This window comes from Squalius cephalus, assembly GCF_949319135.1.
Source record: "Squalius cephalus genome assembly, chromosome: 3".
NCBI classification, from domain to species: domain Eukaryota; kingdom Metazoa; phylum Chordata; class Actinopteri; order Cypriniformes; family Leuciscidae; genus Squalius; species Squalius cephalus.
This window is the reverse complement of record NC_137124.1, coordinates 52,874,398-52,894,401: the sequence shown is the minus strand read 5'-3', so window position 1 is coordinate 52,894,401 and position 20,004 is coordinate 52,874,398. Positions and strand designations below refer to the sequence as shown.

At 34.7% G+C, this 20,004-nt stretch overlaps 1 protein-coding gene across 2 annotated transcripts in view; it reads right to left on the bottom strand.

Moving 5' to 3' along the window:
* The window catches only part of kcnip4a (potassium voltage-gated channel interacting protein 4a), a 220,079-nt gene extending 209,752 nt beyond the window's left edge, over positions 1–10,327 (bottom strand). For both annotated transcript variants that reach the window (XM_079865280.1, XM_079865283.1), the window contains exon 1: positions 10,131–10,327. In XM_079865280.1, coding sequence (XP_079721406.1) covers positions 10,131–10,200 — 70 coding nt within the window. In that variant the 5' untranslated portion in view covers positions 10,201–10,327. The remainder of the gene's footprint in view (positions 1–10,130) is intronic.
* Positions 10,328–20,004: the final 9,677 nt, after the last annotated feature.

The window sequence follows — 20,004 nt, the reverse complement described above, 5'->3', positions numbered from 1 at the left end:
TGCCAAATTCACACACAATTCCGCTTGTACAGCCTCAAAACACAAAAAATAATTCTTGCAAATTATTATAACTCAAACTTTCAGGGAAAATGGCTTTAAAAAACAAACAAAAAAGAGTTGTCTGAAGCTTATTGGTGGTGATGTTGAAATCGTTCATTTATTGCTTTCATTTAGCTTTTTACTTCTGCCAGTTGTATTTAGCCTTCAAAATTCATTATAGCTGCATTCATTTTTGAAGATTATCATGATGAACAAAACATGTGATAATCAGAAAACTATTGTTGGTCACAGAGTTTGTTTTCTGCAGTAATTCAAAAGCCAATAGAAAAATCTAATTGGGTTTTTGTAGAGAGAACCAGGGAGGTTTGCCTACAAAAATATGTCATCACTGTGTTTACTAGATGTTTACTGTATCTGGGAATGATAAAGCACAATGGATAATCCATGCTTGTTACAGATACATTTATGATTTGTAATGCATTGCTGACATCTATTCTGAATACTTCTTTCTCGGTGTATTGTAGACCAAACATAATAGTTCAGTTTTACACCTAACAAATGGTGGTTTAAGCTCATAGACTCAGACACACACACCGTCCCACTGCTTTCCCCTGAAGGGGACTGTGAGGGGATGTCCACATCAATTATTTAGCTAATCTACCGAGTAACAAAGGATAACATCCAACATGCCAGTTAACCTGTTTCAACAACCCAAAAAACACACTCAGTGATGTTGATTTAGTGCTTCAATGTAAAACAATACTTACTTCTACAGGTACTCTTGATATATGACATTAAAAATGTATTGACCCTCCTGTTCATTTGCGATATATGATATAAAGCATGTTCCCGAGAGATCACATACAAATTCAAATAGCCAATTCATAACAGAAGCTGAACCCTATTTTCTTCTGTGAATTTAAGTCACAGAACAACATTACTATCACAATCAACCATTGCTTGAGTCTCCATTACTAATCCAAAAACATGACGTTTCAACTGGCAACGACGTCTTTCAGAGGCAGTCCGATTGTGTAGTAGGCTATTGTAGTGCAATAAACAATATGTTAAGCAATCAGTAAATCAGTTTTTGCTTCGCTGAGGAAAACAGTTCGAAATCCAGACATAAGCAGAACCGTTCCTGGACGATTCAGCATTTTTTAACAAATCCATGAATAATTCAATGACTCATTCATGAAGACGACTTGCTGAAATGTGGAAATGAATATGAATATACCGTTTTTAGCATAATTTTCTGAGGAAGAAATAGTTTCCAGCAACCAGCCTGTTGAATAAATGATTCTGAGACTCGTTTATAAAGACACTTGTCGACACCTGCCATATGATTTAACGCTGCTTAACCATGCTGCTCTGTTGTATATCTTTTATTTTTATTAACCATATAAATGTTTTTGAATATAGCAGGAAGTATTTAAAATGAACGGGGTATATTTAAGCAAAGTGCAAATATCCCACCTTGTTGGCAGAGGATATTTACATAGACTCCGCCCATTGACGTCTGGTTGGGCAAATAGTATCTGCCACTATTTACACTTATTGCAAAGAAAATCCTGTAATTTTTACATAGTGTAAATAGAGTCTATTGCTATTTGCACTTAAATGCATGTCAAAATTAAATACAGGTCATAAATCAAACTTAAAGAAATTAAATTGAAGGTAAAATGCAACTTTTATTTCACATTTGATTCTGGAGATCATTTCTGGAACATTTATGTGTAAAAAAGGTTTATAATTGCGGAAAGTAACGGTATCATTTAAGCAGCTAATAATGGGAAACACAGATCATATTGAATTTAATATAAAAAGTGAAATTGTTTACCCCAATTACAGGATAAAAAAAAAGTCAGTATAGGCTTATACAGTTTTTATTGCATGTATTATGATTGTTCCAAACTTACAGCCATGATAAAATCTTGTATGTTATCTACATCTATCGTTCATGTTAAATTTTAATCAACACTCTAATAAAACAGATATAAGCTTCAATTAAAAAAATACCAGAATTGCTTCTGTGCACATATTTTTCAAATGTTCACATTGCTTTTTCTCAAGAAAAGACTGAACTTTACAGAGCCTGTGCAAAATAAGAGTCCTCATTCTACCTGAGGAAATTTAGTGTGCTACAATTTCCCCCTGGTCTCCACTATATAAAATGATGTTGAAATTTAGCCACTAGATGCCAGTGTTGTATATCTGTACATTCAAAGCCAGAATGAGCTTCAAATTACTCTGAGTAAACAATTTACTGCTTTGCGAAGCCCAATAAAATCCCACATCTGCTTCTACTTCATTATTCAGACTGGTGATGATTTATGCAAAAATCACTATTTGGCACTTCATGAGATTACAGGTAGGGAAGGTAAACTGCTTCTAGAAGAGTGCAGAGATATTAGTTCTGTTACCTTGGCTAATCAATACAAAAGCAATTTGGACTAACTTTGCTTAAAAACCTGTTATAAAAGGTCACTAAGTGTTAAAGCTGATGGCTCTAAATCATTGGTTTTCTATGGAACTATATCTATCTATATACTGCATATATGTGTGTGTGTGTGTGTGTGTGTCTTATTATAAAACGTCCATTATATGGCTTAAAATCTTGCGGATTGAGGGCACAAATGTTCTGATCATGACAGAAAAGGAAGAAATCTAGTGATGCTCTAATATATTCAGGTGATAAGAGAGTTGCATCAGTGGCTGCATTTGATCTGTGACGGATCTGTTTGCACGCTTGTCTTTAGATTCTGTCATATCTTTGATCTTACAATAGACCAATTCAGTTATGAATTATACAACTTCAACTGTAGATGGTGAGAATGACAGATATGAAGGCATCAAAACTTACAGTTTATGATCAGAAAAAAAAAGATCAATGATATTGATATGTCCATCAGAGACAATTAGTGCTGCAAAAAGTCTATGAGAGCTGCGGGATTATAAATTAAATTTATGACACCACCCAAAGGTTTTGCGATTGAGAGGATGAAGTGCAGGTCAAATTCACAAGTAAAAGGCAAGTAATGAAACCATGACCAATCCGAAACATTAACCTTCATGGCAGCTTAACATTCATTCAAACCACAGCGGACGGATGCTGAAGTGTGCGTTTGAGAAACTGCTCTCCATCGCGATCGCTGGCATGACACTTGAGTAAGCTAAGACGACATATATGGCAGAATATGTGGCATAAACAAGCCTGGAGGGAGCTTCTAAGCATGAAAGCGTGTCCGTTCTCCTTTTGGCCCCAGGCGTTCATAAACAAACGCCTTCTGTTGGCTCTTCCCAGTGAGTTTATTTCTGCCGCGGGCTCTCGGCCCTCCGCCGCTCACGCCTGTCCTCACTCCGACGGCAGGACGCCATCCTGGCAGATGCTCATCGCTAGCTCCCGACGGGAAAAACACAAGTTGGCTTCACAGCAAACAAAACCTGGTGGAAAAAGCCCGCTAGACCAACGGGAATTACTCGTGGCAATTAATCCTTGATTTTCCAAGGATGTGAAGTGGATGAACACACTATATTGGGGCTCAAAGCCGCTTAAATATATTTAAGATGGCAATTCCAAGATTTGGAGGTTGAGTTTGTGCTGTTTAATAATATTGTGTTTCGTCATGAAATCTGATTCTTGTACTACATTTTTATGGAGCATTGTTTTCTCTCTAACACAGCCTATTACCAGGCCAAGAAAGAATTGAAGGACTTTATTTTCTCATTGGAAATACATGATTCTGGCAACAATTTTGCAAAACGTATACATTGCTCATGCACTTTTCAAGTGACTCGTCCACTAGAGGTGCTATAAGTGATGTCATTTTTTATAATACTAATAATTTTTTACATTTACCATATATAAATGGTATTTTCTACCACTTTTCTAGGTACTCAAAGCACTTTACATATGGAAGGGAGCAGTGCAGCATTCACCTGGATGATGCGACGGAAACCATATTGTGCCAGAATGCCCACCACACACCAGCTTATTGGTGACATTAGAGACAGTGATGAAGCCAATCAGTTTTTATATTGGGATGATTAGGAGGCCATGATGATGGACAGAGGCCAATGGGCAAATTTGGCCAGGATGCCGGGGTTAAACCCCTACTCCTTTTCGGAGGACATTCTGGGATTTATGACGACCACAGAGAGTCAGGACCTCAGTTTAACGTCTCATCCAAAGGACAGTGCTTTTTTGACCCACACGTTGCGTTAGGACCAACACAATCTCATGAAAATGCGTATCTATAGCACAAATTGTATTTATCGTGCAATTTATATGCAAAAAAACAAAGTTTTTACGTGCATATGATACGCACTGTAAACCCCTTGGGTAGGATTAGTGGTGTGGAGTACGTGCATATTACACGGCATAAAGTGCGTATCATATGCAAGCGAAAAATCTTTGAAAATCATATGCACGTAAAATCTCTTTTTTTGCATATAAATTGCACGATAAACACAATTCATGCTATAGATATGCACTTTCATGGTTAGGACCCACACGGACCACAGGGTGAGCACAGACCTGCTGGCCTAAATAACACCTTTTCCAGCAGCAACCTAGTTTTCCCAGGAGGTCTCCCATCCAGGTAATGACCAGGCTCAACCCTGCTTAGCTTCAATGGGCAACCAGTCTTGGGCCACAGGGTTATGGCTGCCGGAAGGTCTTTTTCTCTATTGACGATGCGGGTTTACATTATAGCCTAGAATAAATGCCCGTAGGAAACTTTTTGCTAAATGATAATGCATTGCTTGTTTCACTGAATTTTAAAAGTGAAATGTTAAACAAGAATATTTTATATACAGTTGTTAATACACACCTACATAATCCCTACACTAGACCTAACTGACAGTGTTAACAAAAGCAAACGTGAGATAAAAATACATTTGTAATACAACCATGCCATTTAGAAGGCTTTGAGCTCTTTTATCGGGATTTGTTTCTCATAGGTCTCGTACCCAAGCGCTCCACATCACTGTACCAAGTTTATTTTGTCAGAAAAGCCATGCATATGGAGCTGGTTGTGTATTGTAAATGTCAACATGTATTAGTTTACAAATCATGTACTGGTAAAAAGCGTTTTGAGGTATTGTGCAAGGAACCATGTATTCTGGTTCTATATGGTTGGTATAACCAAGTCTGTATTTATCAATAATCTGTCCATGTAATCATAATTTGTGTAAAAAAAAGAATAAAAGTTGTTGGTGATACTGCCTCTAGTGTTCATTTCAGCAGCAAAACTGCAGTGAAAATGTACATATTGGCTTTTGGAGTTTTCATAGCCAAAGTTGTATTTTTCAGTGAGCCTGGGTTGCACATGATCTACACTGATTTTTAGAGCAAATTCTGTAAAAAAAAAAAAAATGTGTTAAACCGTTGAGAGTACTACACTGGTACTTTTATAGCCTGGTTATCACTTTTTGTGATGATTCGAGCAGTTAATTAACTGTGAAACTGGTGTGTACATATCCATGCGTGCACACTGCAGACATCCAAACATCGATCTGAATTTCAGACATATTATTATCACCATCAACTTCCAAAGCACATCTCCACCTCCAGAATATGACAGATTCAGGGCAAAGTATATTCATCATCACCGCTACAGCTACAGGCTGTCCAGCTAACAGAGCATAAAGCTCCATAAGTGGTCACCATCTCCATTCCAGTAAGAAAAGCTTTCAAAGAGAACAGAATGAAGACTAATAATGGCACAAATTATTTGCTTCTGTAAGAGGCAATGCCATGGTTAAAAAGAAAAAGAAAAAAATGACTGTACTTTGAAAAAACCTGTTAAATAGTGACCCAAAGGAAGATTCGGTGGCCATCACAGAAAATAAACAATTAGTAGTAGTAGATTTTAAATTATATAGAAAATTTCTGTGCATGTGAAGATATGAGCGTTGTGTCAGTGTTTCCATTGCAACAAGAATCTTGTGAGTCCTAAAGAATTTTGCCAACTCAGCATGGCACCTAATCGGCACATTTGCTTTGCCAACATATGTAAAAATATGGTATGAAAGTTCATCGTGTTGCTTACTGTACTTAAAGACGAGAATAATTCTTGAATAGGCATGAGATTAATATAATCCAAGATAGAATATCCGCCTCATGCCTATTCCTCCTCCAATAACTACACAGCTCTTCATGACAGAACATAACATGAAGAATGATAGAGAAAATATTATAAACAAGAACACATCCAGACAAGCAGTGTGAATTATGGTAAAGAGCATTTCTTAATTCCTTTGGTGAATAAGATGCTAAAACACGAACAGTGTGTTCATGTAAACAATTATAAATGTCTTCTTATTGAATTCCCCCCCGACAATTTCTTGTTTTATGGTGCACAACTAATTGCCAACTAGAGCAATTAAAAGATCATTTTCCTCCATAACTGTAGTTATGCTTTGCTTGGCTCCCATTCCCCGCTGTCTCACCCTACTGTAATTTCATTGATGCTCATGTACAATGATGTTCATTGATGATCTGGGGTGCTTTATCAATCTAGTCGCACAAAAAAAAGGGGAAAAGCTTCAGTCTTGTACTTTGCACTTTGTTTAACATTTATTTTTCAAGGAATTTATAAATGTATGGAGACAATGTTGATTATGAACGGCTGGTTGGCAATGTTAAGCCTTTAAAATAACGACTTTACCAAGTAATATTGCAAAGTCCACCTGGCAAGTCTTTGGTACCACCCACTGATTATGCAACACAAAACTGCATGACAATAAAAGCGAAAGACACATTGAGAAACGGACATTCGTAAGCCAACACTTCTACAGAGAGGGCCGGTGATGTATTACTAAAGGATCTAAAGGTAATGACTCACGTACAAAAGGCTACCAGACCTTTGGCTTCAGATGAAAGCTGCACTCTGCCACAAGGTCATCAGCCGATCAAAATATATTTAATAATGCTAAAGCAAACACACCGTTTGAGTCATTCACCAAGTGCAAATGAAACAAGCACAGTGTGTGACCTTTTGAAAATAAAAAAAAAGCAAAAAAAAATGATATTCAGTTTTCAAGCCTCAACATTTTGAAACAAGTGTCTGCTCATTATACGTTGTAGTCAGCATGCCAAATGTAAAATACTTCCTCCGTCTCGTCTACCATTCGGGATTTTAAATATTCAACATGCTCAGCTCAGCAGACTCACACTCTTCTATATGTAAATATGTACTTAAAGATTAACACTGTTCAAAGCCACAACAGTTACATTTCCAACTGAGTGGCTAGCATTTCCAAAGCGTGGGTTTGAGAATTAAGTAACTTGCAAAGTAAAATTGTCGCCTAACTAATACTGGCACGCACTGTCTTCTTATTTGTGCCAGTTTGCTTTCTCTGCATGATCAATGTTTGCATGTTTTTTTCTTTTATATCAAGTTCCTAAAAAAGGAATATTTCATTATTTACTCACCCTCATGTTATTTCCAATTTGAATGTTATTTTCCCCCATAAAACACAAAAGGATATTTTGAAGAATCTTTACGCAGCTCTTTTCCACCAATAATCCATTGATAGTTTTTATCATGTTCAGATCCCCCCCAAAAAAGTCGCCCTGCCGAATCATACCTGGTTTGAAGTCATTGAGGACATTTGAATATGCAGGATAATGAATGAGATGAGAGAGCTACAAAAAGATTCTGTGAAGAATGGCTTACATTTCAGTCTGTTCCTCACATGACTCTATCATACGGTTTCAGAAGACTAAAGGAGCTGTAAGAACTACCATTCACACCACGATAACTATAAAGATAACGATAAAGATAGAATAGCAGAGTTCACGCCACAGAAATGATATTGTTGGAATCACTTTCAGCATGATTTTATCCAGCTGAAGAACGATAAAAACATTGACAGCCAATCAGAATCCGTCCTGCTGGAATGAGCTTGAGTATTTAAGCATTTACGAGTATATGAGTATATAAGTGACAGACAAGCGCGCGCTTAGAATAAACAGAATGATATCATCCACTGGTGTGGACGCTAAAATACTGCATGAAGATTCTTCAAAAATTCCAGTTGTGTTCCACAGAAGAATTGCAGCAGAAAAAGATTGGAACAACATGAGAGCGAGTCGATAACAAAAACCTTTTTGTACATAATTTTTTTTATTTTAGCTTTATAAAACATTTCTACAAAAGCTACAGGTGTCTAAGGGGTTTACATGACCATTTTAAACTAAAAACTTACAACTTTATTGCGTCTTGGCTGTTCGATTACACGACAATGGCGTTTTGGGGGCCTGAAAACGCAAACATTTGAAAACGGGTTTCAAAGTGCAAGTTTTTGAAACCGATACCGTTATTTTCTCTAAAAACAAACCCGCATGTTTGTAAAAACTATGTCATCATGCACATGTGTAATGTGTGTCTATAGGCGCGTAGTGTTTCTTTACAAAATAACATCGCCAACTACTGGCCTGGCAGCATAATAAAACGTTTTTAGTTTTCGCGGATCCTGGTAAATGAAGATCGTTTTTACAACATTGTCGTCTCTACGCGAAAAAAGCAAAGGAACATTTTTTTCCGTTTTTTAGTACATCGTTTTCGAGTAAACATACCCTTAATTTACTCTAATCAACTAATTCACTTTTCACACTGGGCAATGATGTAGGTCTAAAATTTGATGGCATCAGACAATAGTTCACGTTCATTTTTATATCCCTCATCCTCGTTAACCTTTGACTAATGCCTGCATTAATTGTGTCTTTTCTCACAAGATTAATCTGTAGCAGCTGTAAGAATTTCACCTTAAAAGACAAGTTTAAATGGCATTACCCTTGAAAGCACTCTAAACACAATATTTCTCTAATGGTAATAAAAGCATGAATGTTAAGATCCATTATAGGAGAGCAAACGCATTAATGTCATTGCAGATTCAAGATTTAAAGATCATCTCCTTGCAATGAAAATGCTAATTATTCTCTTTGTCTATGTTAATAACTTGTTTGTGAAGTAGAGAGCAAATGTAAGTAATTGTGTAGTGAATCAAATTGTTTCCTTCCATTTAAACAAACAAGCTTTACATAGGCTACTTTGTCATTTAGTACAGAACACATGGACTCTAGCAGGGGATAAAAAGTCACTATTGGACAACAAACCATTAGTACAAATCCTGTTATTGCAGAGATAACCATCTGATGCTTTTCCGCAATTGTTCTGCCATGATTATTGCAAAGAAATCAGTGATCTGTGAGGAAATAATATTTTATACTACGCAAGATAATGGGAAATTAACATTTTTCCAGGTTTGCACAAAGTACCAATGCACTTAAGGTCATTCCACCATCAGCAACACACAATGCTGTTGTGTTTTCACAGTCACATTGGGATGCATATGACAAGAGTCAATTATATAATGAAGGCAGATTTTATCTAAAAGGTTCTCTGTTAAATGGCTATATACTTCATAAAATAATAGGGTTTTTGACAGAAGTGGCATTAATATTTTATTAATAATCGAAATCGACTTGATATAAAAGAATGTAGTGCTGGATTTACAGCGATTGCTGGATGGCAAAGCCTATAATGTTCTATAAATATTGAGGGTTTGGTAAGAGGAGAAAGTTTTTTTTAGACATTCTCTGTATCATGGTCAGGGATTGTGTCCGCAGGCAGTGAGTTTCATCCCACTTGCTAGGCTGCTTCTCAGGATGCGTTTAAAAAAATAAATAAATAAATAAAAAAATTATATATATATATATATATATATATATATATATATATATATATATATATATATATATATATATATGCTGAAACACGTCGACAGTGAACAAACCTTGATGTTTAAAACACAACAGCTCATATTAGTCCATCTAGTTACTCTACAAAGTAGGCTATTACACAGCTTAAAGCCTGAACTTAAGCTTCAATATCACGATTTCCATCTAGATGCCATGACAATATAAATACTTCAAATCTATGGCCAACGTAAAGTAACAGGTGGCCTGAATTGCCCAACTCGTTGTACCAGCAGGTGTAATAAAGAACCTCTTTCAAAGAACGGCAAAAGTACAAACATGACCGTTAGGTTGCCAAACTTACATGCGAGACATGCATGATAAAATGTGAAGGTGCGCGAGAGAATAATCATGATTCATGCACCTTTAGTCCTACCACTCGACGAACTTGACGAGTCCACTCGAGATGAGATGCTGTCGAGATTCTTCTCCATTGTAATAGTCTTTGTTTCCAGTTTTGTCTCCGTGTGTAGCGCACTTATGAGGGGCAGACTGTGACTGTTGCGCTTCTGTTCAGCGTTAAACAACTTCAGCTGATGCTGCTGTCTGATGCAGTGAGGATGCGCGTCACCGGTCAGGCGCGCTCTCGCGGACAGTGTTGTTTTCATATGGTTAGTCAACTTTTTAAAAGATATACTTAGATTTATTACGTATTGTTTTTTGTTTTTTATCATAAATCATGTAGATGTTCAGTTGCTTAAATATATGCATGCAGTATTGCCCTCACAGTACATAAAAAATGTAATTAATGCTCTATTTATTAAAACCAAGTATAAATCAAGCTAGTGTTTTAAGCATTTTTACATTTAGTCCAAAATAATAGGCCTATAAAGGCAGCAAAAATTGAAACAATATGTTATTTGTGAGCTGAAGTTCAGCTGTTCTTTTTAATAGTCAGCTTATTTTTGGATCAACAGCCATGTAAACACTGCTGGTCACATACACAAAGATGAATCTTTAATTTCACCAAGCTGATTGCTCACTAAACCCCACAGTCATCATATTTTCAGGCCATTTCAAGTTTAATTTGACATGATATAACGGTGATATCTTTCTAAGTGCCTGAGCTGTTTACTAACTGACGAAAATAACTGTTCTTTCAGTCAAATACTGCGCTAAACTCATACAGTTTTGTAAAAATACAACAACAACAACAAAAAAAAACACACACAATGGGATTTGAATAAAAATATTAATGACTAACACACCACACAGATTATTGTCAAAACACGTGGTGACTGCTATTCACACTTTAGTCCAGTTAATACAAAGTAATTAGAGAATAAATTAGGGTGAGCTAACCCTAGTTTAAAGGGACCGGTTTCAACATTTTTATCTAGTGCAATAAAATTCATACAGTGGGTTTTCAGGGCACCACTGTATATTGTATGATCCAGCAGTAACATTTACACTGAACTAGAATTTTGATCTAACATACTACTAGCATGATATACTGCTATAGCCAACCGTACCACTATGCCTTTTCAGTTTAAGGCTTGCTACTCAGAACTGGCAGTACTGAGAACACACTGCCACGCTGAAGCTTGATTTACTGTTTCATGGAGAATGAAAAAAAAAAAAAATATATATATATATATAAAAAGACAGCTCAAAATCCAGCAGATGGGATTTGACACTGCTGACAGCGTTTCGAATGGCAATAACTGGCGTTTACACAGTCTCTGGAATATACCTTCACTATTTTACCAGTATTGCTCAAGATGTTGTGCAGTTATTCAATTGTAATAATGGTCTAACAATAATTGTATATTAGAAATTTTCCATCAAAAGAAGAATAAACAGTGTAATATCATCATTAAGCTGTTTCCTGAAACCATAATTAACATAATAAATTAAACATCAGCAATCAATGTCTACAAACCCAAGCTGTGATAATGAAATGCTGGTGAAAGGAAATGAGGAGTTGGCGAACACGTAGGAGGGCAAAACTCCTCACAGGAGAAATTAAGCATCAGACAAACTTTATGTCTTCCAGACAAGAGGATAAAGAAGGATTTGGCTCCATTTGCTGAAGGCAGTAATTCACTGACTCCATCCCACATTTGACTGTACTGTATGAGTGCGTACAAGAGATTGTAGCCTGGAGACTAAGAAGATAATGTCTGAGCTATCAAGTGATGAGCTTACGTAACTGAGGACCGAGGCATATACGCGGAATATGGGAGTTAATGTGGACATGGCATTGAGGGAAACACATGAGAACGAGATGCAAGCAGCTGACTTGAAATCTTTCAATTAGCATTAGATGTTATTTCACTCAAACGTGCTCGTTTAACCTTTCTGGCTCTCCAAACGCTCTGAAAAGTTTTGTAGATTCAATATTTAAATCTACAAAAGTAATATACAGTAGGTTGATACACCAATTTCCCTACAGTCACCATTACCTTACAATTGGTCTATGAATAATTAAAATGATACCATGGATTAAATCCAATTACTACGGATTTAAACACACACACACACACACACACACGCACGCACGCACGCACACACACTATTTATAGAATCTTAAAGAGTTCTGGCATGTAGGCGCTTCATATATACCTTTTAGAGGTTCCTATCATGGAATCATTTTATGGATAGCTTTAATGAATTTTGTTTTCATTCATTTTTAATGAGATTTTATTAAATGAACAGCTTGTAAACATACTTTGTCACTAGAAATAAATAGAAATAAAATATTAAACATGAAAGTATAAATCTTTAGAATTTAGTTAAGATTCATAGGGTTTTATAGAAACCCATTAAACCTTTTTTTCTAAGAGTGAGTGCTTAAAAAATACCATAGAATGTTTCTATATTAAATTCTGAATCAGTTTTATTTTACATTGAGATATATTTCTATACAGATTTTTAGTGATTTTTTCCCCTTTTTATTAGTTTTTCTTTTTAATATCTAAAAATATTTTTTTTATTATTATTTTTTGTGTAGTTATTATTATTTTCTTTTTCTTTCATTTGTTTAGTACAAAATAAAATACGTAAAAAATCTATTTGTTGATATGTTGCAGCGGTGTCACAGATTAATGTATTTGCTTTTGACACGTAGAGCCATTGAGCTCAAATGGTTAAAGGAGGTTCGAGTCTGGCTCTCATTCTAACTCTTCACTGTCAGTAAAGCAGCAAAAACACAAGCTTTTGTTTTTATGTCAGTGGATGACTGATTAATTATAACACTCGTTATAAAAATAATAGCAGGCTGACAGGGCAACATAACAACTTCTTTTTGAACACATCTTCAAGCACAAAACTAATCCAGCCTTCGCCGAAACAGCCATCTGTGCAGTTGGACACGAACCCAAAGAGTCCCAGGTCCGCTGTAATGTCTTCTGTCAAACTTGATAGATCTAAAATCTCAGACATAAAGTTTGAATTTCTTTCCCAAGACATATTTGTAAGGCTGCAATGTTTTCTCATTGAGCACAATAGCTGAAGAGCAGCTGACAGATGCTGTCTGATCACATCAGGTGTTGAGTTGTCATATTAATATACAGCGCAGGGCAGATTACTTGCAAATTGTAGTACAAATAACATGACAAAAATTGTAGCTGGGGTCGGTGCCATGTCGCCTCATCCTCCACCCGGACTGTCAAGTCCCCATCAGTCAAGATGAATGTGAACATGGATTTTAATGGCAGGTTTGACATAATAATCTATGAACATCCCAAGCCACGGAGAATGCTCTTCTCTAAAAATATATAGGCTTAAGGTTTAAATATATATATATATATATATGTGTTTAGAAGGCTAGATAATTGGGTAAAGTGTAACGTGTATGTTCTGTTTTGTTTTCACTCTGCTCTTTTCCCATTTTCCTTAGTTCCCTAGTTAGTTTCCCTAGCTGTTCATTAGTTCCCACACACGTTTCTGTTCTACTCATTAATATCCTCATGCCCCGGTACACATTATCCCTGATAGCACACATACATCACGGAGACGTCTATTTGATGTGAGTGTTTACATCTGGAAGATGTATTGTTTTGTGTTTGCTCATCTGCAATCCGTCTATAGGACGTTTCCTGTCAGATGTCAAATAGACATTTAGAAAATGTCTTTAAGATGTTTATGATTGAGAATGTATGTAAAACTGACATCTTAAAGACGTCTATCAGATGTTTGTAAACAGCAAATGCTTTCCCGACGAAGTGATCTTTAACAGACATCTTGCAGACGTACGATTTCGGGCTGTCCCAGACGAAAGATGACCATCACTAAAATGGAAATGGCACTAAAACTTAGCTCCATTTGCAAAATTAGCATGCCAAATTGGCCTCTTTCCCCTATGGCCACACCCTTATTCTCCTCTTTCGCTTCCTCCTCTTCCTCCACATAAAAACCACAATTGCCAAAGTGAGACTCATCCTGCTCTATTTGTTTACCACTAGCTCATCCTGATGGTGTTTTATTTTTCTATATACTAACTTGGTCGTAGCCTGCGATTCAATAGGTGTCATCATCATACAGTTTACATATGTCATACCCAAGTTTTATTATATCCATGTTGTACAGTGTGATTTGTGATCGCACAGTCTGTAGCAGGCATTAGTTTCTCAAGTTCATTTGTCCAATATCATTCAACATATGTTGAATGTGGTTGAGTTCTGGTTTATCTCCTGCGATCTCCTGAGTTTTCTATGAGGATTATAATAAAGACTCTTTTTGATTCTACTCTTTCGCCGTGCGTTTCTCTACAGCAACATCATGACAAGAGGTGCATTTGTCCCCAATTTTAGAAGCATCACACATTTATTTACATGACATTTACTTGGCCGTTCTATATTGTGAATATAGTCAAAGCTAAACGATATGAAACACAAGAAAATTTAAATGAGTAAATGAGGGACAATTATTTACTTCCATTGAGTGAATAATATATAATCACGTGTAATCCATAAAAAAGTAACTAATCTGATTATGAGCATTTTAAAACATAATATAATATAATTACAAGTTTTGGAATCTGATTACATGTAATCAGTTACTACCCAGCAACAATAAATGACACTAAAGCTTCTCTCTGACTCCAGACTCTACAATAAGACAAATGATGACATAATGAGTTCTCTGCATCACTTCCAGCATGTTATGTGCTTGCTTTAAACAGGTGGTGACCTAATTCCAAGTCTGTACACCTGCAGGGCTTGACACTTACATTTTTCCCTAGGAACACATGAGCTCCTAAGTTGAAAAATTTAGGAGCACATTAAAAACTTTGTTTTTTGCAAAAATGCAAATTTTTCAAATGTGTTTTAGCTTAATAAGTGGATATAAAGAGACATTATAAGGAGAATACACAAAGCACACAAGGTTTTTAAATATTTCTGCTTCAAACTGTTTTGAATAATTATGTAATTATTTATAGTCCTACTTTAAACTGTATATAGGCATGTGACGGTTTAAAATTTTCATTTAACGATAATCGCCGCTTCTATGTTGTTTCACGTATTTAATTAGGTTAGAATAAAGTTTTGTTCTTCTAACAGGTTTAATATTTTTTTTAAAAGAAGAAAAAATAATCAACATTTAAATATACAATAAAACAATACACACACACAAATGTATAAAGCAAACAAATGTTTCAAACAGATTAAAGTGCACAAGAACTATAAAGAACAATAGGTAACACTTTACAATAGGGCTCCATTAGTTAACGTTAGTTAATGCATTAAGTAGGCTAACATTAACTAACAATGAGAAATAACTAGTTATTATTCTTTGTTAACGTTAATTATTAAAATCAAAAGTTGTATCTGCTAATATTAATGGACTTGCGTTAAAATGAACTAACAATGAACAGTTGTATTTTTTATTAATGTACACTGTAAAAAATATAACCTAGGTTTTACTCAAAATAAATTGAGGCAAATATTTGCATCAGACTTCTAAGTATTTTGGACTTATGTAAAGTCTATTTGGTCAAACACAAATTAGATATCTTCAACATGCACACTTAAGTAATGCCAACTCAATTTTCCTCATAAACACAACTCAAATAGTTTATGTAGCAAAAACATAATTCAACTGAGTAACGCTAATAAAATTAGACGTAAAAATAACTCAACGTATACTTTGGTCCAACATGCATTAGCTCTATTTCACTATATGCAATAAGCAGTATACAATAGACTTAACACACAATACAGTAACTCATTGAGTAAAGCATTTATAACACCTAGGCTAAATGTTGAAATTAACATGAACTTAGATTAATAAATGTATTTTTCATTGTTACTTCTTGTTAACTTCTTGTTAGCCTTATTGTAAAGCATACTGAACAATAATAAAGAATCAGACATTTTCAGTCGATATCCAGGGCATGTTTTAGGTCAGGTTGAAATGTAAAAATGTTTGAAAATAAATAGCCTATTAAGTTTAAAAAACAAATAGCCTGTTAAGTCTAAGTATTGAGTATTAAATGCTGTGGTGAATACCATAGCAAATACATAAATCTGAATGGCTGTTTGAAACATATACTGTAAGTACTGTTTAGAAACAGAAAGTAGCGCAGCCTGCTTTGTTTACATGGTTACCAGTGTAAGGACTGCATGTCAGAGAGTGAATGTGCATTTTCATTTTCATTCCCTGTTTTTCCATAACCAAATTGAAAACCTCTTAAAATGATAAGACGTTTGTATAACATTTAAGATATTTAAGAAGTTTTATTCGCACTCATTCTCCTAAGTTCGCTCACATCTATTTTTAGTCGAATGCAAGTGAAATGCTCACACTGTCGAACCCTGACCTGTGATCACAATCTCATCCCATAATGCTCAAGTAATGTGTTTCGGGAGCAAGACCTTCATAATAATGGTGTCAGGTTCTCAGAATTATTGTCTTTGACCCCTGCTTTGGATGAGAGAACATGGCATCGTTTATCCTCATCATTTATTAATTCCATACCCATTAATGGTTCTCGTTCTCAACTAAGCTCTAAAAGAGCATATTATCACTGCAAATATGACTCAAGTACAGTATTCACATGCATTAAGGAGGAGGAAGGTTTCATACATGATATCTGATTACTGTAACTGTAGGTTTATTCCTACACTTTAAGTCAAGCTAATTCTATCAGACACAGATGGTAAATCTTCATCTCTGAGGCAAACCTCAAACTCACGGCCAGATGCTTCGAAAAAACATTTGGCAAAAATCAAAATATGCAAACGATTTAACGCTACTCCGATATATGCTGATATGCATAACAGTCAGAAAAGCTGACAAGTTTGATATTGTATATACAGTATACCAGTCAAAAGTTAATATTAATTTTGTGAAATATTACAATTTAAAATAACTCTTCTCTACATAATTATTTTAAAATTCATTCCTGTGATGCAAAGCTGAATTTTCAGCATCATTACTCCAGTCTTCAGTGTCACATGATCCTTCAGAAATCATTATATATGCTGATTTTCTGCTCAAGAAACATTTCAGGATATTTTGATGAATAGAAAGTTCAAAAGAACAACATTTATATAAAATAGTTTTTTTTTTTGAAAACTTTCGAACCCCCAACTTTTGAATGGTAGGCTAGTGTATCACATTTCCACAAAAATATAAGCTGGAAAAACTTTTTCAACAATGGATGGTAATATGAAATGTCTCTCAATCACGTATGGGGCCGTTTACACAAAACTTACTAGAAAAACGATGCGCTTAGTGTTTCTTTACAAAGTGACATCGCCAACTACTGGCCTGGCAGCAGAATGCAGGGTTTTTAGTCGTTTTCCGTATCAAAAATGTTTCCGTTTTTTAGTACATCGTTGTTGTGTAAACGCACCCTTAATCAGCATATTACCAAAAATTCTGAAGGATCATGTGACACTGAAGACTGGAGTAATGATGCTGAAAATTCAGCTTTGCATCACAAGAATAAATTACATTTTAAAATGTATTCAAATAGAACGGTTATTTTAAATTGTAATTTAACCTTTTTTTTTAACAAATAAACGCAGCCTTTGTGAGAATAAGAGATTTATTTCAAAAACATGTCAAATTCTTATTGACCCCAAACTTTTGAACGGTTTCTGTACTATTTTCTTTTCTTTTATTTATAGTTTTCTTTTATCCCTGGGATCCTACATTAAAATGATGAAACTTTCATGACTCAAAGCATTGGTGAATTTTAAGGGCATTTAGGGCAGTATAAGGAATACCATTTAACTCAGAAAGGCTGGCACAGCGGAGTTTGGCTGGATTAATACAGTCATAAGTGTTCCATGCATAATTCAGAGCCTTTTCTCATCGTCACATTCAGGAGGGTCTGGCAATACATCCCTGTCTGTGAGAAATATGATTTTAATATAACATTGGTGGGCTGAAAATTAAGAACATCTTGTCTTTTGCTCATTCTTTAAGGCCTCCATGAGCAGATACAGAAGATGACGTTAATGGATGAGTTCTATCATTTTTGAATGAAATGTTCCTGCATGACCTTCACAAAGAAGTTGGAGTGCATGGGCTTTATCGGTGTTAACCGATAAAACACACTTGAATAACTTTCAGGATTTGTGTCCATGTGGAAGTGGATTTCTGGGACATGAAATGGGCATGTCACCCATCAATCCATCTGGACATAGTCAGTGGACATCAAGTGAGAATGTAAAACAAGGTCAGTGGAACATGCACTTACAAACTGACGCCAGCAACAATCTCCTTTCCATTATAGTTAACTATCTTTATAAGCATCTCTTGCACGTGCACTTATCTTGTAACTGCATATGCACACATTAGTGGCGTATTTGTGGATGATGTTGCAGCAGTTGTTGCAGAATGTGCTCCATAGTTTTGAATTTAAAAAAAAAAAAAAAAAAAAAATCTTTACATGAATTTCATAATTAATTTCTAAATATCATTACAATTGTGGGGGGTCACACCACATGAAAAGTTCCTACTTGAGAACTTACCTTGTCTTCTTAATAAAAGGTTAAATTATCTGATATTTTAAGAGACTTTTTTGCAATGCTGCGCTGATATCATTTTCTATTGTTAATTTTTTTCTAAAACTAACAAATCATTTATTTGTTTTCTAAAACTAACAATTTTTACAAATAAAAAATCCAAAAACTTATTTTATTCCAGCTATAGTTGCTTATTTAGATTTCAACCTTTGTTTTTTATTTAGTTTAACAATTGACATACACACACACACATACATATATATATATTAAAATGATTATATATATATATATATATATATATATATATATATTAAAATGATTATATATATATATATATATATATATATATTAAAATGATTATATATATATATATATATATATATATATATATATATATATATATATATATATATATATATATATATATATATATATATATATATATATATATGTTATAGACACACACACACATATACATACACAGTCAAACCAAGATTTATTCAGACATCTTCAACATTTCTCACATTATCACAGTTTATTGGCTATAGTTTAGAAAATGGTAATAAAATATCAAATCAGTTGATATTTAACTGGTTTTGACCCACTTCTGTTAGACTGTCTCACAAATGAATTAGGTTGAATAGCTGTCAGTTGTCAGCTGTTAAATTTAAGTACACAATTAGATAATACCAATTTAGAAATGCTCAATTTTGTTCAGAGTCAGACTGTGTTGCAAAAAGGTCGCATTAGCAATAAAAAAAATATACACTTAAAAAACATGGTCAGGTCAAAGTGCCTGAATAATTTTTGGTCCCAAATTTGTATACATTTTACTGGTAGTCCACTGTATGAAGAATTTTTAGGTATAATGTCACAGTTTACTTTATTTTGCGATCCTCACTTATAGAGTTATAATTAAAAAAAAAATATATAATTCAAAACATGAAAAAGAACTATAATAGTAGGTCTATAGTAGTCTAAACAATAGAAGATTATGCCAAACTCCAAACAAACTGTGTTTCTTTTTAAGAACTTTATTCTTGAAATGAGGCTTTTTTCGGAATGAGGATCGAAAAGGCATCATGTCTCTTTGTCATTTATGACACTTGTTGTTTATGTCTTCGGGTGTTTAATTGATGTCCGATGTTGCTGGGAGGATTCGCAGAGTAAGAATTTCATTGTAATGTGTGACAACTGTTTCCTGTACATGACAATAAAAAGTTTGAAGTTTGAAGTCATTAACCCGTAATTAATAATCATAACATACTTGGTTTTCATTTGTATTTATGTCCTAGACAGGCACTTTCTCAGCTCAAG